The 24,618-nt window shown below is 49.4% G+C and overlaps 1 protein-coding gene across 3 annotated transcripts in view; it reads right to left on the reverse strand.

Moving 5' to 3' along the window:
* Positions 1-3,017: 3,017 nt before the first annotated feature.
* LOC135910736 (beta-1,4-glucuronyltransferase 1-like) overlaps positions 3,018-24,618 on the reverse strand; it is a 113,971-nt gene continuing 92,370 nt past the window's right edge. For all 3 annotated transcript variants that reach the window (XM_065442799.2, XM_065442801.2, XM_065442800.1), the window contains 2 exons: positions 5,653-7,255; positions 3,018-3,327 (listed from right to left, as the gene is read on the reverse strand). In XM_065442799.2, the coding sequence (XP_065298871.1) occupies positions 3,130-3,327; positions 5,653-6,939 (1,485 nt within the window). In that variant the 5' untranslated portion in view covers positions 6,940-7,255 and the 3' untranslated portion in view covers positions 3,018-3,129. The remainder of the gene's footprint in view (positions 3,328-5,652; positions 7,256-24,618) is intronic.

Raw genomic sequence — 24,618 nt, forward strand, 5'->3', positions numbered from 1 at the left:
CTTCTTCGTCATTGCGTCGTTGTCATACCATTGTTGCTGCGTTCATTCGTCGTAATTCTGTCGTAATAAGTCTGATGTTGTCATCGTTGTCATCATTCCTTCGTTTTCATGCAAGTGATCTTCATGTTGGATCACCTTAAGTTTGTGTCGGGCGAGGCACTTCGCGGTGAACACGTGTCCAACGTGGTCGTACATTCTATAAGTGCAAATGGTCTCAAAACAACAACACAAATGAAAGCTTCGCTTAAACCGATTCTCACAGCTCGTCATGTTCGCGTATTTTTTTACCAATACGAAACATGCATAGCCTCATTCCAGACACTTCGCGGCAGGTAGATTCTTCCGCGCCTTGTTTTAGACCACTTCATTAAAAAAAAATACGTGGCCGAACTGTGGAACCGAAAAGTTGACGCCTAGTGAAGTAGCAAGTTGCTCCAGCCATTAGGCCCACGCTAGCATACTTCTATAGACAATCGGTACTTGGCTAACAATGCGTCACTATGGTAACCGCTTGCCGAATTACGTAGGTACGTCGAACAATTGGTCCCGTTACTAGGCAGCCAGGCTATGGGACCAAACAAGTTTTACCAAGTTTGGTCCCGCGCGTGGTACGAAACGTGCCCAAACACGCGCAGCGCAAGAGGCAATCAAGGCGGTGTGAAGGAAAGATGGGGGAGACGTACACCCGCTAGTTGACTTTTACCCCGCACGCGGAGCTCTCACACCGGCGCGACAGTGCCGCTCGGCGGTGCCGTTATTGTCTATACATAGCGCTCTATCATCCTCCCAAATTGAAGGCCCCAAAGAGAAATCAAGTTAAAATACCTCATTTTCGAATTATCTTTGGGTTACTTTCGGTTCCACCACATATGCCATGCGTATACCCAAAGTATTTCGTAGAGAGGAATCCCCACTTCTATATCGAATAAGGATAGGGTCTGCTAGTACATCAGCATCGTTATTTAAGACGGGACGTACCAGTTCTTCGAACTGTCCGCATGCGACGAGCCATGAGGTACTGAACACTTTCTGTGGTCGTGCCCGCAATTCCGAAATGAAAGGGACGCTCTCCTGGAAAATCGGCAAATAAGGACCTTCCGCATGCTTGCTTGCAACACCTTGTGTCCCCCGAAGGATCAATTATAGCCCGCAAAGAAACTTCACGTCTCCTTATCGCATTCTTAAGAAAAACTGATTTGATGGACATGTGGTCAAACACCGCAATGATATTTTAAAGGACACCCGAGCGGAGCAGTTGCCGGCCTTGACCGCAAGGCTAAAACCGGCTGTTGCTTCAACCCACCACTACCACCACCATTTTCTGTCAGCCCGACGCGTTGTCTATCTTTGCATCCTTTATTTGCCCTTCAAAAATATGTTGAAACGAGTCCAACCTGCTTGTGTGGTGGTGGTGTGTTCAGTTCCTTTTAAAATGTGAGAAGAAGGCGTGAAGCTTCCGTGCGTGCTCGCCGTGTATTCGCAGAATAGTGCCCTCCGGTCGGAGTGCTTTCACGGAACGCACTTTGCTGGTCGAGTGCGTGTCCTCGCCGCCAGCTGTTTCAACGATACAAAACGTAACGCGTAGAAAAAGGACACAAAAGTTCATTCTAGCTGTTGAACAACCTTTAACAAAGAAATCAGAACAGAACTCGCTGATATTCTGTTCCAGCAGGATCAAATGCCGCCTCGTCGAATGCCAGGATCTTGTTCTGGATTGGCTAGGCATTCGTCTTGGCCGGCCTTGACTTGTAACGCTCTTATAATAAAAATATTTTAGTTTTTTGTTGCATAAATATAGATTAAGATTGTTTCTTATTTATAATACAGCTAAAGCAATCGCTTTCTAGAAGGCTTTCTTTATTTTAATCTACATCTTCAATAAACGTGATTTTAGCCTGTCGCCATTTTTCTTTTTTTTGTGTGTGCGAGTGCGCTTTGTCTTACCGTTTAGCACCGCGTAGCCTAAAGCGTAACTCAAGGTCCCGAAGTGCACTCCCTGTAAGTGCAGTTAACTTGCGCGCTTGACAGGGGTATAAGTATTCCACTGAGTGTTCACAATCCGTTGTACGATTGCAGCGGAGAAAGAGAACGGTTGAACACTGGCAGCATTTGCATGCTGTTCGCAGTGCTCGTATGCATTTCCATGTTGTTGCTCGGCTGTAAAGCTTATGAACCACATCCTGGGAAAAGGAGGAAAGGCTGACTGGCCCGACCATACTCACAACGGGTACCACTTGCACGCATAGCACCGTGACTAGGGTGAGAAGTTTTACTACAAAGAAGCGTTTGGGCAAGGCATAAAGGACAAGAGAACGGCTATAGAGCCAGGTGATTTCCAGAAGTACGTATACATATTCCCTTTGAGTGACACCTGCCACAGCGTTCTTGAGCTGTCAGTTGACTTACCTCTGTGCGCTGCAACAATAAGACTTTAGTCGCATCCACTGCGCGGTCGCGGGAAAGAAAACAGCTCCTCTCCGCATCATTGTGCAAATCACAGGAAACTAGGTACTAGGTGACCAGCAACTACTAGATTCGTTTGGGTGAACTTGAAGCAAGCGGATTCAGTCAGAAGACGAGCTGCCCAAGGCCGATCCGACCGCGTTCGCATGCATCTTGATAGGTGGATAAGGCACGTCAACGTAACCCTTGAAGCTGGGTTAACAGAACTCGACTCGATGCTCGGCTCGATACGCTAGCATTTACAAGAACCCGAGGACCAATTTTAGGCCCGACAAGGGAAGTCGACCCCGCTTAATCGGAATCATTTAAACTCAGCAACTACAGTAAGAGGCCAGTTTGTCTAAAGCCGAAACGTTATGCAGGACGGCAGTATGTTTCAGTGAGAAACGCGATTGATGCCTGTAGCGTTTTCTTAAGCACGATCTTCAATGGCAGCGCAAGCTCTCTTCGCTTACGTCACACTAACAGCGTGCGGATCCTCCAGTCGGTGCCTGGAAGGTGCTGACAGGTCCCGGTACGGTGTAGCGAAAGAAACGACGAGAAGACACAGCAAGTAAAACACGGGCGGAGGTACTTTATATAATACGCATTTGTATATATTACACGGGCTTCTCAAGCACTCACAGGCACGCAAGCACACAATCACACACGCACTGAACAGGGTTCCTAACAGTCCTTGGCAAGCGCCGGGTACCGAGACTTGAGGCTGTTCATGATTCGCGCGTGGTGCGCATTGTTCACTTTCACGAAGGGCACCCTGCGGCGCTCCTCACTGGCGATGATGGTCTTGATGCCGGGCGCGTGCACCAGGAAGGCGTTGTCCAGGATGTGGAAGTCGTAGCCGCGTAGACACAGCTCGTAACTCTGTTCGAAGGAAAGAAACAGCGTGATACGTTTCTTAGAAAGTTCGTATGTGGAGCAAATCTCACTCTATGCGTAACTATAATAGCTCAAATGCCATGCTGATCTATTATATAAAGCTATGTCGACGTGTGGAAGTCTGTGAAAGAAGCCCTCGTAAATGTTGCGTCTACTGGCAGCTTGCGCGGGTTCAGGTGGTGCCGGCATCAAACATTTAATGGGCGCAGGGTAGTGCGTGAAATAGAAAAAAACTTTCCCGTGGAATTCACACCCCGCAATCTTTATATGCCGATTGGACATCATTTTTAGCTAGCTAGAGGCAATGTAGTGGGGACCGTATTCTTCCCCCACTGCTGAACGTTCGTCAGAGTGAGCAATGATGCCTCCGCGACAACTCGGTGGGCACGCTAGCCCTATACATACCCGCGACCTTTCTGCATTTCTGGCCACTCAGTAGCCGGCTGTTGAATTCCCACTTTTGAGAGAGAAGCAGTTTCAGAACAACGTATGCACACTGCGGGCTGCATCAAGCAAAAAAAAAAAAAAATCAGAGCTTTTCCACTATGCGAAGAAGGAAGACCAGCGAAGCTGTTAAGCGCACGACACCGAGGTGTCTCAGAATATTGAACAAACGAACATATTTATCGACCTAATCTGTGCTCATCATGGCGATGCAGGTATGCACACACATTCGCGTATCACCTCTGTTTTTTAATTTGTCCGTCATCCAAAATAATGAATGGCTCCTGCCACCTCATAGCAATTGCTCATACCCCCGTAAATGCGGCATCCCCATTACCACGACAGAAGAGAAGTGAAATTCTACGCTGCAGCGATACGCGGCAATGGAGCCAGCTGTGGAAGATGACACTCGACCCATTGCTGATGATGATAGTTTTCTGCACAACGGAGACAGCTGTGTAAGAAGACGACGACGAAAGCGCGAGCAGTGGCACTAGTGCGTTTTCGCGATTGGCAGCGTGAATTTTTTAACAGTCCTTTACGAAAAAGCTGTACATTTTTTTTTTCAGAAAACATCTGTGCATACCCTTGTGCCTGGGGCCTCTTTGGGTCCCACATGTGACAAGGGTAGCTGAAGGGCACGTTACAGGAACCTGAGCCCACAGGGGTATGTGCCATTGTGCTTGGACCCTTTCTGCACTACGGACAAGATCGGCCGCCGGATTTGTTTTTGTCAACATCTCTGACATTTTTTTCCAGATCCTAGCCATAGACAGCTTCGCTGTAATAATATAAGCACTATAATTTTTTTGACAGGCTGTTGTGATTGGCTTTTGAGCGACTTTTATACCGGAAGAAAGTAGGTGACAATGGCAAGCATAGCATATTTGTTTACCCACCATGGTTGCTAAGTGGCTTTGACGTTTGCGCTGCTAAGCACCCGAACGCGCCATCAAATCCGGGTCGCGATTCCATGGGGGGGCAAAACGCAATAACGCCCGTGTACCATGCATTGGGTTCACGTTAAAGAATCATCGGTGGTCAAAATTAATCCAGAGGAATTAATCCAAAATTAATACGTATGCCGTGCCTCACAATCATACCGGGGTTTTGGCGCCTAAAACTCCAGAACCTAATATCTAGTTATCTAGTATATTGTTGAAACAGAAGCACCACCCTCCGTCAACATATTCAAAAACGTTAACATGAAACGCACCCCTTCGAATACATTCTGCGACTGATACTACGCGAATGAAGGTGAGTTTTCCGTATAACATATTATTTGCTATATTTGACTTGAGCTACCACTGCGCTAGCTATTGATGCATGATACAGCACGGAATAAAAGATGTAGTTGTAGATGTAGATGTAGCGAACAGATGCAGCTTGACTGCTTTTACACGCATGCCCTATCGCTCGCATATTCGGCACATTGGTAGCCACAAAGATGAATCTGCACATAAACATAGCCATGCGTAAATTTCCTACATTGGCGTGCCAACAGCGCATCCCTTCCAGCAAAGCTGCTTTGGCAATTTACGCTTTGAAAGGGCACATTGCATATAAGTGCCGCAATGAGCTCCGATCCGATAACACGGAAGTTGAATCAGATGTCTGGGGCTTGGCGGCTGAGAATAGCAGTGTGAAACTACACTACAGCGAGCATTGTTGAACAACGTGGCAAGGCCACGACACGGCTGTTATTAAACAACAACGACTGAAACACGTGCTACAAGTGTTGACCACCGGTAAAATTTTGGTTCACCAACACTAGTCTTAAAGTGGCCGGCCGGTAACCTTCAACAGAGACTCAATCGAAGGCGCTTCACGCGCATCAACCAAGAACGCTGCATGATACTAACTTACCTGTGACATCTTGTCCCTCTTGCCCTCCCAGGTGAGCTCTTCTCCGTAGAAGGGATCGTCGTTGGTTCCGATGTAGATGGGCTCCCAGGAGCGCTTGGTGCGGTCGCGCTTTGTCGTGGTGAGAATGCCCAACGTGTCGTCATCGGCCGGTACGTACTCGATCCACTCCTCCCGCTTGGGGAACTTCTGGCACTGGTCGCAGACCCACTTGTGGAAGAAGATGGCCGTCTTGTTGCGCAGCATCTCGACCAGGACTCGCTTGGTCAGGGGCGGCCGCTGCTTGGCCTGCACCTCGAAGATGGGCAGCACGAACACCTGGGGCGCCCCCGCTTCGGTGGCGTTGCGACGCCGGCGCTCGGCGACCAGGCTCAGGAAGCGCGGAATCACGTTGGCGCTCGGGTACAGCTCGATGTCCGAGGCGAGAATGTAGCGCGTGCGGGCCCGGCGCCGCGCAACGTTCCGGAGCACGTTGATCGGGTAGGTCATCTTGTGCGCCTTGCGGAACTGCGCGTACTCGCGCCCCATCACGTCCGAGGCGCACGAGCCGTTCCAGGACTGGAGAAAAACCGCGGAAGAAGACGAGTCGACCACGACTGCCGCCGGCGGCGCGTGGTCCCTGTCGAACACCATGTGCCACGTCACGTTCGCACTCACGCACGGGTCGCCGCAGTGGCGCAGGAAGGCGATCTTGTCCAGCACCACTGCGTAGTCGGTGCCCGGTGCGAAGACGGCCACAGAGATCGGCCCTTGCCATCGGGAGCACAGCACCGGAACGTGCTGCAGGAACTCGTGAGTCGCCTGCGTCGTGAGGGTGACGCTGTCGTTGAACGGCACCGAAAGGTCAGAGAGTACGAAGTCCTCCTGGACGACGTACTTGGTCGCCGTCGTCGCCGACGCTTCTTTCTTTGGCGTGGAGTCGATCCAGTTGCCGCCGGCGTTGCTGTCACCGATCCGACTAAGACTCGCTGCGACCGGCGCGCGGGTAGTGGCTAGATTTGACTGAAGGGGTTGCCTGTTCTGGAACTGGGGTTTTTGGACGACGCTGGTCGGGGCAGCAGCCTTGACCGGCTGTGATCGGGGTGGTGGTAGCGGAGGGGGAGGCTGCGAAATCTTGGCAGCGTAATCCGCGACTTCCTGCTGCGAGTGATTGGCGACGACGAGCACGCAGGGCTTGACGTCGGTGCGGGGCATCTGGAAGCATATCATGTTGTACACGGCAAGCAGAATGTTGACCGTGACGAAACTGCGGTACACGAGGCGGAGCTCGGGTCTGTTGGAGCCCGCCATCGCCGGTGTTTCCCAACAGCGGCAACAGTCCTTTCGAAGGGCACAAATTGAAGCACTGAACTCGCTTACGTCATCGTTCAGCCCGGAGACGTGTACGTTGAAGTGGTGACGTATGCGCCGCGTAAGGTATCTCCCGTCGAAGGAAACATCAAGACTAATGTCTAGATACCGAAACTTGAACTGTCACATGTTCGTGGGAGAATCTGGGATTCCTTGTTCCTGCAGTCGGCACAAGACGCTCGTTGTGTCTTCGAGCTTCGAAGCGCAACATGGATTGTGACGCCGCCTCCATCCCGCACTTGGAAATGACCAAGCCCTGCGATAAAAGTGGAAGAAAGCCAGTAAGTTTTACCTCCAGCTGTGTCAAACACTGACGGCAGCAGATACAGCTGTTAACTACCAACGTCAGCTACGCATGCGCTGCGTCTATAAACGTAGCTACCGCGGGCGCCTCGCGGCTGTTGCGTAGATAAGGGAATCGTGTCAACAGCTGATAGGAATACAGCCGTCATAAGATTTAAAACAGAACAGGCAAGTTGTGCTTCCAACAGCCTTGCTAATTAAGCAAACTTAAATTGCATGCGATGAGGATACAACGGCAGTGTTAGAAAAAGGAAGAGCACAGGCGGACACACTCTTACTGCAAACCTCCTTTCCCATCTGCGCAAGCGAAAATATGCTAATAAATCGTGCGCTCGTTGTAACAGCGGCTATACGCGTTTATTTCTTTTTATTGACGCAGTAGAAGCATATCTTGGGCCACAAATACGGCGCTGTCTATACCCCTTGTCAGTTGAACAGGAGGTGCAGTGACCAATACAGTTTCGTGACGCGTGCACGTCATTTTGTAGGAGAAAGAGCAGAAAAGTTAACGCACACACAACGATATTATCACAGTCAAAACAACGCCGCGCTATTACAGTGAAACTTTAGAAACAACACTGCAAACAATGATACCCCCTATTGCACATAGTGACTAGTCATTTAATGTTATCAAAGTGCATTTTTGCTTGACTCTTGTTAATTTGGTATAGCTCGAGCTCCGGTAAGACACGTTTCCAGTTGGCAAGTGGGCGGCGGGCCTCGGAGCTTGGCAAAGCCCCCCAGTAATTGTTTCAAAGATCACTCCACGTATCACGTGGCGGCGAGAATGTGCACTACGATCCGCTACAACTTTCAGGCGTAAGCCAATAACTGGCGGTTCAAATTCTCGCTTTTGATACGATCACTGTTTGTAGACAGCCTATGCGCACCATCACTGTTTGCCCAAGCCGGGTATGTACATCCTTGCAATATATATATATATATATATATATATATATATATATATATATATATATATATATATATATATATATATATATATATATATATATATATTGTGCCATCGTCGACCTTGCAGCGTGTCAGCGGCCCTGTGCGGCATAAATATGTGTACAATTGCTAGAGAGAACTCTGACGCTGCGATCGTTGAGCCACCGTGGGAATGATGGGCAGTACATGGATTTGTGTGACCATCGTGCTTGGTGCACGTCTCCTTCACCCTCTCTCTCTCCCTTCTCTCGCTTCCCCTTGTCCGTTCCCCGAGCATAGGGTAGCCAACCAGACTCTTAACTGCTTAACATCCATGCCTTCCTTATAACCTCTCTCTCTCTCTCTCTCGTGCTTGGGGCTTCGTTTATGCGCATTATCTGGGCCAAAACTGGCCTAAAGTTGCCTCAATTTCAAAGCAATTTATAACTTCTGTTCTTTTTTTAAACGCAGAAGGCAATAATATTCTGCAAGCACGCAGAATCGCTGCTAATTGCAGTGATTCCGCTTGTCCATGCGTCCATGGCGTAATGGTTTCAACATCGTGCTTCTGCGCTAGAGGTCCTGTGTTCGGATCCTGCCATCGGACAATTTCAAAAATGTTTACGTAATTATTTGTAGCGCAGTACTTTGTTAAAAATGATCGCTTTTCAAAATTGTAAAGTCATGTAAAGCGAGAAGGACGAAGTTCAGGCAAATCCATGTACTATAGCCATCAGTCCCACGCTTAGTGACCTCCTAGAGTTACTGTATATGCTACCGCAGGTGTGGTAGCATATACAGTAACTCTATGACCTCCCTGCTTGCAGCGATCCTGTTAGACGCTAGCGCCACAGTTCACTCTAGTAATTGCATGAAACACTATGCTGAGCGGTCGTCCTGTGCGCTGTGTCCTTTTCTTGTGTCGTGCGTTTCTTTGCGCTAAAAATTATTAACATGCAATACCAACTAGCCCACCAGTCTGTTCTGTTGAACGGTCGAAGCTGGCGCGATGTTATTGAAAAATTGCCAAGGTGTACTACATTCATCACATTTGCAACAATAACGTTGCATCACATGCGCGGCAGGAAACGGATATGTGGTGTTTAATGGCGCAAGGGCCAGGTTTGGCCAAAGTTTGGCCAACGGTGACGATAGTGCAAGCATGCAGTACTGATTAAATGTAAGTCAGTATGGAGTCAGTATGGAGTCTACAAATTGGGCTTTGTTTGACCGGTAACTGTACGATAAGTAACAAAAGTTAGTTTTCGACCAATAAAAGCATGCGAAAGGTAGAAATAATTTCCTCTTGAACGCTATCACAGTGTCCCGTCAAAGTGCTGCGTAAACTGTGCTATATATATGTCAACGATACCTATTTCACAGCCGCGCTAAACTTGCAGCACTGTAGCACATGTGTCGTAAATGAGGAAGGCGTGGTGCTATGGCGCATCAAGCGCGTTACACGGCGATTCTACACTGCCATTCCTGTTGACAACGCAAACCAATAGATAACGCCTCTGCTGCATAAAAGTATAGTCAGTGGCATTAGCACACCCAGGATTTTTACCTGGGGGAGCGGGCGTGCAAGCCCCAACGTCTCCCCACCCCTCGTCCCCTCGCGTCACTCACACTCGTCGGTGCGCCACTGGTCTCGTGACACGATAAGCAGAGACATTTATAGTTATATAAACAGAGGACTTCGCGTTAGTCAGTTGTAATGACATCGAACAAACAGGCGCTACAAGCGAGAATCAAAAACCAAGCATTCTTTTCCGTGGGTGCGCAGTTAATAAACTAACTACAACAAAACAAAACCAAAGCTTATATAGGACATCAGCGAAGTTCAAGTGTCTGTTACATTATACAGCGCATGCTTCAATTTCACGGATCACCGCGAGTAAGTATTTCAGCCGGAGCCGGTATACGTTCACTCTATGGCCAGGTTGCACCACACGGTGGCGACAGCATGCGCCCGTCAGCGTTCACATTTGATACCAGCGCAAACAGGACGTAAACGCGGAAAAGATACGGCGCCTGTCCCGCGTACTTCCTTTCGTGCCGTGCTTCAAATGTGAACCGACTCGCTCAAAGTGTCCGCTTTGCCAGTCAACGTGCACGCCTTCCCGGCGAGCTTTTGCTATGCTCCACGTCCCTTCGCGTGTGGCAAGCGGGCGAGACAGTGATGGAACAGCGTCGAGAGGACAACGGACCGCGGAAGAAGAGAACAGGAGTACATCGCTGAACGGGCGACGCACAAAGAGGACCGCTTACGTCACGCTACGCCGCAGCCGTCACTTTCAGGATACGCGTGCGTTCATCGTTAATGCATGTAGGTATACACGGAGGTCAAGTCGCTTGACCAGAACACGCGGGCCGCGTGCGACCGGACTCCGTCGACTCGTGGCGCACGAAACCGACTGGATGTGAACCACGCACGACTGTGTGCAATGCTTTTGCGAGATGCCGTGACTCCTTTCGCCCTCCTGGTCTCCCATTGCTCTGGCGGCTGCTTCTGTTGGCCGTTGAGAGTGCGTTTTAGACAGCTGTCTTGACCTCAGCACCGCGTACAATTGACTCCTTGCGTGCGGGTAATTCTGCACGCGCGCTCCATGGCGCTTTTTGTCCCCACGAACTGTCGCAGGCAGAACCCGCCATACATAAGAGGCAAACTACGAACGACCCTTCCGTCTCGGCTGGGAACTCCTTTTCTTGGAACTGCTGCTGCTTGGACTGCGCACATAGCGAGAGTCAGTATTTCCTTTCTTTCTTTTTTTTTTTCTTTTCTCTCGGCTGAGCGACTTACGGATGCTTGGCTGCTCCTCCAAGAGTGCCGTGTGCGTGCACGGACAAGTGCCTATGTAGTAGCGGTTAGGCCGGACACACGCTTTGCGGCTCCTTGCAAAACAAATTCACTCGAGCTAACGACCCTCGGTCGTCGTCTTGCTCGACACGGCCGACCTAACGTGAAGGCGAGTGAACGAAACAACGCATATAGGGCCGGGATAAATGTAGCGATCGAATCGCAATTCTCTATTCCATTTTCGTGCTTTGCCAGCGGTCGAAGCGGCGCTCCGCCAAATATATCACTGAAAATCTTTCGATTTCGAACGGGTGAGTGGTAAGTTGAACGGCGCAGGGATTATTCTTTGCTACTTCTGTGTGTGCCACCCTGGCTGCGTGTAAACGGGCGTTGAAACGTTTTCGATCGGGCACGGCGAGGGTGACAGGGAAAGGGGGAGTGTCAGGCCGCAATTTAAAAGAAGAAAAAATCCCCCAGAACTGGTTTTGCGGTGAATATCGACGCTAGTGTACGACTAGAATTGAATGCAACGCATCGACACAACGTGTTAGGAACCGCCCAAACGCGTCATACATCACATATATGTTTGCAGCCGAGCTTCTCTCTCACGCGACCCTACCGCATTCGCTGAGCCAACTAGCGCTGCCGCAGCAACGTCTCCGCTTGCATCGTGTGTGAATATATGTTCGAACAAGATTGTCTGAATACGCGGGGTGATGATCTTTAGATTAACGGAAGTTTTTTTAATTTCCTGTCGCAAGTAACATAATTCTAGTCCTTGAGCTGGCTTATTCGGAGAAGCGGACATATTAAGCTTGTACGAGAAATCGAAACACACATTCAACTAGTTAACGAAAAATAGAATCACTAATTTACTTCATAAACCTTACGGTACATGTTGCAACTCACGAACTGTAGCCGGTGAGCTTGCGAGGCGTATCCACTTGGAATGAATTTCCAGGATAACACCAGTTTGGAGATATGCGACATCAAACTCGCCGCACAAAAGCACTGTTGTTCCCTTTACATTTTTGTGCCCATTGAAGGGCACAAATAAGTGGAACGCCCGCGTATTTCGTCCCACACGTTGGGAGCTATCTCCAAACTGGTGTCACCCTGGAAATTAATTTCAAGTGAATACATCTAGTAAGCTCACCGGTTACAATGAGTAAATTCCAACATGTGCCGCAAAGTAACTAATTAAGAAGTTAATTTTCGATTTTTTGTTAATTAGTTGAATATGTTTCGATTTCTCGTGCTTGTAATGTCTGCCTCTTTGAATTATCCAGCTCAAAAACAAGAATTATGCTACCCGCCACAGGTGATTTTTCAAAATTACGCATACTCGTACCTAAAAATGACCACCCCGTATATGGCCAGGGCTGAACACCGCCCAGTACCGGATAAATTTAAATGATTTTGTTTTCGTTTTTGTTGTCGAAGAGTGGCACGTTGCTGGTAAGGGCACCTGCCTGCTGTTGGCATTCATTCGTTCTTCGAGTGAATATGCCCGTTCCCGAAAGCATACCTCTTTCGATTACACGGCTTTTCTCGGCACTCATGCATGCTTCACAAAGCGCACTCCGATACATTTGTCGCGGTAAAATGCAATACGGCGAGTACAACGCTGTCTGACTGGAAATTTCTATAGGTGCGCCAGCCAATTACCTTTACTCACTTCAATGACGTCACGGGTGAAGCCGAACTTCTTGTAATCTCTTGGTAGACAGCGCAACAAAAACCTGTAGCAAAGGGCGGATCCGAGATACAGAGGGCGCATGCGATGTGGTCTTATGCGTAGAGCTTGCACTGAATTCTTAGAGATACTGACAAATAACTTGAGCTGTATTAGCAAACGGCCTTTCGGCAATATACCGAAAGGCCATTCTTACCGTGAAAGGAGGATAGATAAGCTGGAAAAAAATGTTCCCTAAAAAGAGAGGACGGGTGGCGACGTCGTCTTGTAGTTCCCCAACTATCTCACCGTGACGTCACAGATTTTGACGGCGACTTCTCGGACTACACAGTTATTTTTTCATCGAAAAAGTAAACTACCCTCTACTTTGAAGGTGTCGATCGAAAGACAAATCTTAGCAGGTTTTTAGAACTTTTACTGCGCCACGACATCCCAAATACGAAAAAATATGATACTTGGAAATCCGTGACAATCACATTGACGTATATACAGTGTCCCTGGGCTTCCGGCCCGGAATTCGAATAATGGAAGTTTGACGTTCATTATGTTTTCTAATGACCAATTCCTTAACGCGGAGTTAACGATAATGCAACGTCGAAAGAATACATTATCTGTCTAGGCTGTTCTTTTTTTTCTTTTCGGTGCTCATTTAAGTTGTTAGTGAATCAGGTGGACTCTGACCCGTGATTCTGCAGCGATGACATTTTTCCCCCGGTGCTTTTTTTTTTATTTTTGCGCTCTTTGACGTTGGTCGGTGGTCAGAACGACGCCTCGGCCGCGTTATCAATGGGATCAACCGGCCGCGTGAACGGTGGATGACAAGAGTAGCACAGAATCGAGTGAAACGCATCGCTGCAAACTGCAGCGGAACGAACGGCCGATAGACGCAACGCTCAGACTGATGCTCTCGCATTCTTTGCGCCAGTGCTCGCTCGCCATGGCTCTGTGGTCAGCTGCCCCCGTCATCGAACCTGCAGTCTCTGCGCGGGCGGCACCGACAGATGGCGGCTATGATCGAGATTGAGTGATTAAGTCGCTTGTTCCGAAGGTCGGTGTACAACTGCCACAACCTTGCCGTGGCATGGTGGCGGCCCATTCGCACCAAAGTGATTGCTTTCTCGCCACTAAACGGGTTCGCTAGGCCCGCACGACCGGCTATGTCGCTGAAGCGACGAGGTAATAGACACTAGTGTATACGTAACAGAAGGGGTTGGGGAGCGGAGGGGAGTGGTTTAAGCGAGTAAGGCGGGTAGGAGAACAAGGAGGTTACAGGTAGTTGAGAGAGAGGCTCTTAAATTGTCGGATCGCTGTCTCAGAACTATTCACCCTCTGTCTCTCTTTTTATATATATTTCTTTCAAACGGGAATACAAGATATGAAACCACCTTTGTTTCACGCTCGCTGCATCTTCGTTCTCCTTGTCGATCCATTACGTCACTATAGACTGCCTCTTCTTTTTCTTTCTCGTCTTGTCGCCGTGCCGGCTCTACGCAGACAGCATCAACTCTTTGGGCGGCGAAAATGAACCCGCACGGCCCGCACTGCGAAGGGCGGTGCGGGTTTGCCGCAGACCGAGGAAAAACGAACAGAGACAAAAGTGTGCCGCGCTGCGCGAGCACGACGAAGAAACGGACAGACGGATGGACGGAATCGAATTGCGTTCGCGTAAGATCGGCAGCTCGCCGGCGAATCCCGTGGGAAGAAAAGGCCATGCGAGTCGTGCCATGTAGCCATGCGAGCGCAGCGTGTACAAGCCCCCGTGTCATTTCGTTCTTTTTTTATTATTATGCGAAGCATATTACGAGGGCTCAACCCAGCTCCTCAGGCGCGGCGGTGACCATGAAATCACGTGACACCGTGACGTCACGACAGAGGAGAAGTGGCTTTGGCTCAACTCTTGCAAGACGGGCTGGGTGGGAATCGAACCAGGGTCTCCGGAGTGTGGGACGGAGACGCTACCACTGAGCCACGAGTACAACGCTTCAAAGCGGTACAAAAGCGCCTCTAGTGAATGCGGTGTTGCCTTAGAAACGCGCTGTTTCTAAGGCGTGCGTCTCTTGCTCAGGCGCACATTTCGTTGCCGCGCCGAACGCTGCTTTGCTCGACGCTCACCGCGTCCAATGCGGGACGCGTAGTCGCTGCCCTGTAGCCCATTGTCTTACACCCCTTGGCGGGTCGACGGGAACGCTGTCGCGTTCCACTCTTGAAGGCGAAGAAGTAATGCATGAGTTGTTTCTTCGTCTAGCCGAACCAAATATAGCCAAGCAACAGCAGTTCACCAGGCTAAACAGTGGTTCAACAACTAAAATAAAGGCTAGTATGCTTCGCATCCTGGGCTTAACCTTACCTAAGCCACAGCCATTTTTTTATTTATTTTTTCCCGCTTGTAATACGGTCGCCCCATCTTCGTCCCGTTGCTGCTGCTGTTTGTTGTTAGTGTGTCGTTGAACCAGACGAGATTCGAGAGCGAAAGAAAGGAAAAAAATAACACATAGAGCGAAGGAAACAGGAGCGACGTAAGGATGGAAGAGGGGGGGGGGGGGGCGGAGGTGGTTTTGCCAACGCCGAAAGTTCATCGAACGTGCGCAAGCTTCGAGGGTGCACGTTGTCTGCTTTTGTTTGTCGGCGTGTTTTGTGCACACGCCGACCCAGACCTCTCGTACACAAAATGGGCTCACGAAGACGACGCACGCCGTCGCTTCTTGGCGCCGCGGCCGAAATGTCACGCCGTCGAGGTAAATGTCACCCGTCTCTCGCGATGCCGGCGAAGCGTGAGTCGAATTTGTTCCGGGAATGTATGCTGTATCCCGGACCTAGCGCGCAGTGTTTAGCGCTTAAAAAGGATAACAATAATCAATATACTTTGCTGTATTGTAGCAGTCCGCAAGAAAAAAGAAATGCAGAGTCAGGAACAAGTCGTGAAATAAAAGCAATGCGTAACATGACTGCAAGGACCTTGCTCCAATGTTTTGTACCCTTTGGTGTAACGTACATCTTTATCATTGCCCATATTAACATATCTCGTTGTAATATATACTGTATTGGGGCATTATGTATTGCAATGTTATAAGGAGGCAAAAAAAATGTGTGTGTGTGTGGGGGGGGGGGGGCAGTGAGTAGTGGAATGAATGGGTCTTACTGCAGACGGATCTGGCCTTGGAAAGGCATATCTTCAACTGCTCAGCCTGAGCGTTCTATCTTCTCTTGTTTAGGGCAAATATGTCACAGTGTTGCACGTGGTGTAAGCATTTTCTTTTACCCTAACACCCTTTCAAGAGGTACGAAAATAGCAGCGAGGAGAATAAATACTGTAACAGTGTTATTCGCAGCAAAATTATATCGTCAAGCCGTCAGCCTAGCAGAGTAGCGGGAGCCGGCGCCTCAACATCCGGGCTCTCTTCGCGTTCCGCGCCTTCATCCAAAGGTGGGCGCTGTGTAATAAAACCCGCTGATGCTTGCTATACCAAATATGGGCCCGTAACCACAAAAAGCTCCATGCCAGAATTGTTCCTAAAAGCAAATTCCAGCCAATCTTGCATGGTGATGGCCGTAGTATTAGCCAAGGCGGCAGCTTGCCCAATGGCCAAGAACACTTATACGAGCGAGAAGCTTAGGAACTGAATATGCGCAATACTAAGACGGGACAGAAGATGCACACAGAGGCGCAGGACAATTCTGTCCCGTCATAGAATTGCGCATACCGCTATTCAGTTTCTATGCAAGAACCGACTAGCCCAGCAACAAATTTCGGGAGCGAAAAGCTTTATGAATTCAGCTCCTGGTGAGGAATAGCTCGTCGTACAGACGGCGCCATTTTGCCTACCCAGATGCAGTTATTATTCCATATTTAAACTGACACTAAGCAGGCGCCCGCATGTCCTCTCTTTCATGTTCTGTACGTGCAGCCACGGCGCCGAGAATGTTTGTCACCTAGCTGCACCCTTGACTGTAGGACACGAAGCACACAACGCATACACAGCGCTCCGTTTACAACATACAACCACTCCGTTTACATACAACCACTCCGTTTACGCCAATCTTTCTTTTCTTTTTTCGCCTACGTTGTCACGCAGTATAATGTGGGAATGAAATTATACGTAAGCAAGGAGGCCCGTTTCATGCAGATGCTGCAAAAGCGACACACGAAATGTATTGTCCGTGAGTCACCACTCACATTCATCAGGTTGGTCAATTACTTGACTTCACGCTTCTAAGTATACATTTCTGCGGGCTGCCCTTGTCCCAGCGCATGTCCAAAGTAAGATGGCGGGCGTCCACTGCAAACGCAGGATCGGAGAACTTTGTATACATTGGACATTGTCTTCATGTGGTGTGTGTACAAATGGGGGGTGGCGTATAAAGGGTCCCCCCATCACCCGATAGTGCGAACCAATAAGTTTTTTCTGCCAAGAAGCTGTCGAATGACTTTGGCTATCATTTTCCAATGTTTTCAGGCCAATTTTAAGCAAGAAAGGGGCAAGCCAGTTTGCTTCATGACGTCACGGTGCTACCCCGTCCCACGCCCCGAAATCGAAACTGCTTCGTGGATACAAGCATTATGCCAAGCTATTTACGATCCTGTGACGCTTTCCAGTACATTTTCTAGAGTTTAGAGTGCTTGGACCTTCACTGAGTGCAAGAAAACCGAGAAAGACAAGTCGAAATCGACGTATCGATATACTCTCTTAACCAAGTAAACACTTTTAATCAGTGCCTGCAGGCCCTATCGTAAAGTTATTTGGCGTCGCTCCTCGGTGTCCATTTGAAGTTGCACCAGACAGACACGGCAAAGCGAGAGCTTGCTTTTCAGCATTAAACTTTCCCCACGCATCCTGCCGGCCGTCTTTCTGGGAACACTTCGTTCGATGCAGCTGTGAAAGCAGCGGCGCTCCATATATATATCTAGTCGGCACAGGCCATGCACTCGGCCCTGTTTGCTCCCCACTTCTGAATGCGCACAATGGGAAGGCCGTTCGCGCGCGATACGCCGGCTATTGTGAGAACTGGGTTGGCAGTGGCCGAGCGAATTTCTGCGCAGTTGGCTTTCATCCAAGCGCCGCTACAATGCAGTTAAGCCCGCCACGCGCGCCCTCTCATTGTGCTCGAGCTATAAAGAATTCCAAACATCGCACAGCGCCAGCCCCCACCGCATTGTCGCTCGATTCCGCAGTCGTTGCTCCTGTTATTTAGAGCCGCACGGCGTCCCAGCTAACGAAATATAAACGAATGTTTTTTTTTTTTTTTGTCGGGTGCCTGTTCTCGGAATTCAAACAAAGATCTACGTTGAAGGGATGTTGCATGCGGCTCCGTGAATATTTCGAGAGCGAATTAAAGCCTGTTGCACTCTTATACGAGAAACACGCTTGCAGACCAATGTAACGAGTTTGTGCCCGCGATGATAACGTCTGGGGTGGTGGTGGTTGTGAGAGGAGGTTGTTAGTGCTATTGCCTATTCCACCCCGACCATCTCCCAACCCCTTTCGTGGTTTCGCCAATAAACAAATCTCTCAGAAAGGTTCGTTACAGAAGTTTTGTTGTGCATGTGCTGATATTTGTTTTGCATTAAATAGACTCTCTGGTGTAATGTAAGTGAATGATCATGCATGATATTGATAAGAGACGAAACTAGAAAACCTGCGACCTTGCTTTGCTGTAGCATCTCACTGCACGGGGAAGACAGGCACATCGGCATCATAGCCTACATATTCAATGTCACACCGTGCTTGCGGGTGGACCGACGTGTCTGTTACACGGCGTTAACGCTTCGCCCGCCCACTCCTCGCGATGCATAAGACGATCTGCTTTACAACGCGGATTTCCCGCTGCATATCTGTGCGGCGGACGCGCAATGTTTCGTTGCAGTTTCGGCTATAGGCGCACTTGCCAAGGCAGAGAACACGCTCGCGTGGGTGACGTGGTGAGATAGAGGGGCCTCCTCGGAGTTCCGGCGCCCCCGAAGAGTTTCCGGGCGGAGGAGATATAGCTACAGGCCCCTCCCGGCTGATTCACGAACTCCGAGCTCGCTGATAAGCGCTTCCCGAGACGTCTGCTTCAGCGCCTGCAGCACGGTCACCGTTACGTCAATGAAGGGAACCGCGCGACGACCCTCTACAAAACAGGGTCGTAAAATTAAGAGGTTTGGCCTCACTCTCCGCGGGCCTTTATGACATCTCCAACCGCGCGGCCGGCGCGGGCGATAACGGAATGCGCGTGCTGCCCAAACCGCTAAATGCGGTCAAGGATGCGCACACGCACGCGGCGATTTGTCGTCGTCGTCGTCGTAAAGGTGTGTAATCAAGAGAGAACGGCGTAGCACGGTAGGACGTACGCAGCGAGAGCACTAAATCGAAAGGAAAGAGCGTAGAGTCCACATAGCGAATCGTCTGGCGTGTGTAAACGTATCGATAGTGACGGAGCTAGCAGGGACCAAAGCTGATGAGTTCGCGATCGTAATTAGCGTTTCACCACGCGTCGATGCATATGCAAGCGTGATAGACGTACAGAGAGAGAGAGAGAGAAAGAAAAAGAGACAGAGAGATGTGCCGCGCCTGTATACGCGGGAGATGCCAAGGCTTTCATTTACTTTCGGAGAAGTGCGACACTCGAGACGATCCGAGACGGCGTAAAAGGCGTATACGCATTGGATGCGATGAGCAGAGCCCAGATTCCTCTCGTATAGATCGATGTGCCGGTAGTGCCGTAAAATGTCTCGTATAATGCGAGTCCGAAAAGGACAACATATATTTGTATGTAGTGTGACTGACAAAGCATTTGGTTGTCGGTCATATGTATAGGGCGAAGAAAGTGTTTACACATGCCAAGGCGTTTAATAATTGTCGTCATCGTCTCGTGTCGTATGTTCACTGCAGGTGCGAAGGCTTCTTCCAACGATCTCCAATCACCCACGTCTTGCAACACTATAGACTCCATCGTACGCGTGCAGATTTCTTAATCTCTTTCCCATCACCTAGCCATTTGCCGTGCTCGAATGCGCTTCCCTTGGCTTGACACCGACTCTGTATTGCATGGCGTATTGCATGACCTGCCAGTTCTTCGTGTTAAACGCAAGTGCACACAGTGCTAGGTACCATTTGCCTGCTCTCCTATCCACACCACTGTCTTCCTGTCTATCAACGCAATACGCCTATCATTTTTCATTCCGTCACTAGTTCCACTGTAGCTTTAGACTTCGTCGTTATTCTGCAAGGTTCGGCGTCATTTGGTTATTATTGGTAAAATGCACTCATTGCATACTTTTCGTTTCAATGACATCGGTAAGTTTCCGCGCTCATGAAACTCGAACCTCAATAAGACAGATTTGACGGGCCCAAAATCTCGAACACGACTTCGTGTTATAGGCGGAATCTTACGGTACACACCGCAGTCGCAGGCAGCAATTTATGCAAAGCGGGCTATACGCGTTAACACAAAAGGCAGTGGTGATTAGTGTATGTATGTCCCCGGGCGGATTGGCTGCGGATTGTGCGGGGCCCGAAAGCTCATCAATGCGATAGAGACGGAGAAGAAGAAAAAAAGAAATGCGCTGACGGTGGAAACGCGCGGATGACTGTACACGCCGCAATAGCCGGTCGCGGGGACAAGGAATGGGCAAGGTCGCATCTACACGCGAACGGCATGCAGGGTTTGCCGACGCACTCGCCTTTGGCGCACGCGGCGGCCACGTGACTCGCTTCCTCCACTGTCACTCATCGTGACCTCTTGGGCCAACTTGGGGAGTTTCGCACCAAGGCCGCTGGCGGCCGCGGGCGATTCCGCCTCTTATTCTCGCGAAGTGAAAAGGCAGAAAAAAAAGTATTGCACGCAGAATCTCCCGTGGGAGTTCTCTAAATGCTGCGTAAGAGGTAGAAAAAAAATGAGCCGCGTTTCGAGGCTCTCATTGCCAGGGGCTGTGCGTAAACGGCACTTGTTTCGGCTACGGTGACGGTGCGTACTCGGAGGCATTGAGCAACGCCACGCATTATGATGCGGGTTTTCCGGTCATAGAGCAAAGCTTGAGGGGTAAACTTGCATATAGCTGCCAAACACTTAAGATTTCATCGTGCAGGTAGGGTGAAGTTATCGAAACTCTGGTACATCAAAGCCATTACACCGGATGCAGTGAAGCGTTTGCCAACTTCGTTGGGTAGGTTCCGGGCCAGTGGCAAGCCAGACCTCCCATACTTCCCAAAGGTGTGAAAACTCTCCTTATGCAGCTCCGCGCTGTATTTCACGGAGAGGTATGGTTGCAGCACTAAAATGCACAATGACAGAAGAATAACAAGGGAGACACACACGCAGCACTGCATATAATTGTTATGTGCCTCTCAGCGCTGCAACCATAGTTCCTTGTCATGCAATTCCAACAGGCCCACATGCTTCTCTAGCTGTCTCTGACGTTTGAGTTTCTCAGATTTGCATAGATCAGCGAAACTTCTTTTTATTGAGCTGCCGTTTGAGAAGACTGTTCGGCCATTGGTCCGAACTGGTCTGGTCAGCGCTCCTTGGACGGAAACCATCGTCGATGAACCGAAAATGACGCAATTGGCCCTCATGAGGCGGGCATTTCGCCCCCTATACGCTAACTCGTCCAGGAGGATGGGCTAAGCAAAGCTGATTATTTATTTATTTATTTATTTATTTAGATAGATAGATAGATAGATAGATAGATAGATAGATAGATAGATAGATAGATAGATAGATAGATAGATAGATAGATAGATAGATAGATAGATAGATAGATAGATAGATAGATAGATAGATAGATAGATAGATAGATAGATAGATAGATAGATAGATAGATAGATAGATAGATAGATAGATAGATAGATAGATAGATAGATAGATAGATAGATAGATAGATAGATAGATAGATAGATAGATAGATAGATAGATAGATAGATAGATAGATAGATAGATAGATAGATAGATAGATAGATAGATAGATAGATAGATAGATAGATAGATAGATAGGTAGGTAGGTAGGTAGGTAGGTAGGTAGATAGGTAGGTAGGTAGGTAGATAGGTAGATAGGTAGATAGGTAGATAGTATCACATCCTAAAGTGACATTGAGGCTAGGATAGAGGCCGTAATGCAAGTTCCCAGATTAATTTCGACCGGCCAGACCTATGCACACAAGGATTATTGCATTTCGGCCCCATCACAATGCGGTCTCCGCGGTCGGGAATCGAACCGGCGACCTCGTGCTCAGCAGCAGAATGCCTTAGCCACTGCGTCACCACGGCGGCTCTAAACAAATGAAGAAATAAAGAGAGAGAGGGAGCGAGAGAAAGCGAAAAATATATACCTAACGAAGGAAACGACGACAGCGAACCAGGGGGCTGACACGAGAAACGCCAGCGATCTCGTCTTGCAGCGCCTCGGCACGGCCGCGGCTATGTACAGACAATGGCGGCGGCCACAAAGGGCTCCGAATATATCGCACGCGCCAACGTGGAGCTTCGTGGCTCCACGGAGCGATGTGGGTCGGTCTCGCTTTGTGGTTGCGCACCGACGAGCGCGCCCGCGCAGCGTTAGTTCCTTGCCTGTGGTATATGCTTGCTATACAGCGGTGGAGCTCGTGCCTTGACATCGCGCGGTCGACTACTGTACGCGATAATTCAGCGTGCGCGCGGTTTCCCCGGAAAGCAAGCCGCAGCGAGAACGAGAAGAAGCCGCCAAGCTCGTATACTGCTTTGACCTCTGCAGGAGTTAATTAAACGGCCCTTGCTACGGTCTGAACGACCCGCTCCAAGCAAAAAGAAAAAAAAAAGAAAGGAAAAGAAAACGAAACAAACGAAGAAACAGACGGGAAAGTCGAGGAAGACGCGTGACACCCCGCGCGCTTTCCTGAAGATGCCCTTCCGGGCCTCGCATAAAGAACCACGTCAAAAAACAAAAAAAGCCTTACAATTTCACAGGTTTATTCCTGCCTGCTTTCGCGTAGTAATGAGCCTGCTGTAAATAATCATGGAGCGGGACGTGGGATTCCGGAACGCGAATTTAGCTTTTCTTGCTTTGCTTCTCTTCTTGTTTTCTTTTAGGGAAGTCCCATTCTTAAAATTTTCCCGAGTAGTTTCAGTCCCGATACTTGAAAGTTATACGTTTTAAGTGACGTCACAACAGATTGAACAGCGCGTGCACGCGGAGAGCGCCCGCAGCTGTGACGTTTATCACCCCGGTCTCAGAAAACGTCGACGTCTCATAATGTAACGTTTTACAGCCTCCCGCTCACCCAAGCCAAGCTGCGTGCGTGCTACGAAGCATCGCGCGGAAGTTTTAACGCGATACAGTTCTGGCGCTGCTACGGCGTGTGCAGCATTCCACCGCAGATGATTTTGCACACGCGATCTGAAGACTTGAACAAGCAACAAATTTGAGAACGCGCGCGCGCGCGCGCGCACACACACACACACACACACACACACACACACACACACACACACACACACACACACACACACACACACACACACACACACACACACACACACACACACACACACATATTAAATATTTCCTGAAGGATTCATTGAAACCGCCTCCTACGGCTTCAGTATAGTTAGGAGCCCTAGTGGCTCGGCCGCGACACCTATAGTACTTCTTTTGCTGCAACACGGCTATACTCAATCGATGGGAGATATTAAATCGATTACGCGAGGCAGAACGTTTTCAGTAATGAAGTCGGTGCCAGTGTACGTACAGTTGCACACGTCCTAAGGAAAAGCAAGTTAAAACTCAACAAGGACACTCGTGACCCAACAGAAGGGGGGCACACTGAAGCAAATCACACCGCTCACGAGATGGAATCGCTCATGCTCTTTAGTTCTTCTTGCTAGCATTTCATTCCGACCTCTTAAGCTGATTACTTGAACGTGATCCGCCGAGGCTAGCAGGCCTCGTCTCGGCAGGCCTCGTACGCCCGTATGGAGGCGCCCCGTATACTGCGGCCAGGACGAGCACACTCCCCGTGTTCCCTTCACGGCGCGTAGCCCGAAGTTGTGCGCGGCTGTTGTCGCCGCCAAGAGCGATTCTCAAAGGGACACTAAAGGTTAATATTAAGTCAACGTGGACTGCTGAAACATCATCCCGGAAACCTCGAAACGCTTGTTTCGAGGTTTATTAACCTCGAAGTTTACTATATTAGAGGTTTATTATTTCGAGGTTTATTATTATTATTATAAGAGACTTATTTTAAGAGAAAATGCGTTCTGAAGCGTCCGCGTACCTCTAGCGCAGTTCAAATCAGCCGCCCTCCGATCGAGGAGTGGTGACGTCATGGTCTCATAGTGACGTTGCGCTGTCGGTGAGTAAAACGGCGCCCGCAGACGGCGCAACGGCTTTTCTGAGCAAAACGCGAGCGCGCGGCCAGAAACAGAGCCAAGGCAGAGCCGACAGCAGCGCGAAAGCGGAACAAGTTGGTTCTTTATTCTATGGCGGAACTACGGTGGCTAACGGAAGGGAATGCGCGCGACGATATATAAGCTGGTTCTTTATTTTATGACGCCAACTTTGCAATTGACGCTCGTTGCAATGGACGACCCTGACAACGACACATTGGCTCGCGATGCTTGGCTCGACTTCAGCGATTTAAGCACTGATGAACGTGACCTGCTGTTGAGGGCTCGCGCTGCCGGCGTCGTTGCGTACTACTACGACGGCAACTGTATGTCATGGCTGTACATATTCGCACATTTGTAGCTTTTCCTTCGTGAAAACCAAATGCTGCACTCACTCTTCGACCTGCAGTTGTTCTTGCGCTTCGGCGAATGCAGGCAAGACCGACGGAACAGCGCTACGGAAAAGCTTTGAAAGGCACTCCACACGACTTCAGTAAGTTGGCGTTGAACTCGTAATCCATCGGACGAAAGTGCAGCGAGCACACTATGCGAC

The sequence above is a fragment of the Dermacentor albipictus genome, chromosome 2 (assembly GCF_038994185.2).
Source record: "Dermacentor albipictus isolate Rhodes 1998 colony chromosome 2, USDA_Dalb.pri_finalv2, whole genome shotgun sequence".
NCBI classification, from domain to species: Eukaryota; Metazoa; Arthropoda; class Arachnida; order Ixodida; family Ixodidae; genus Dermacentor; species Dermacentor albipictus.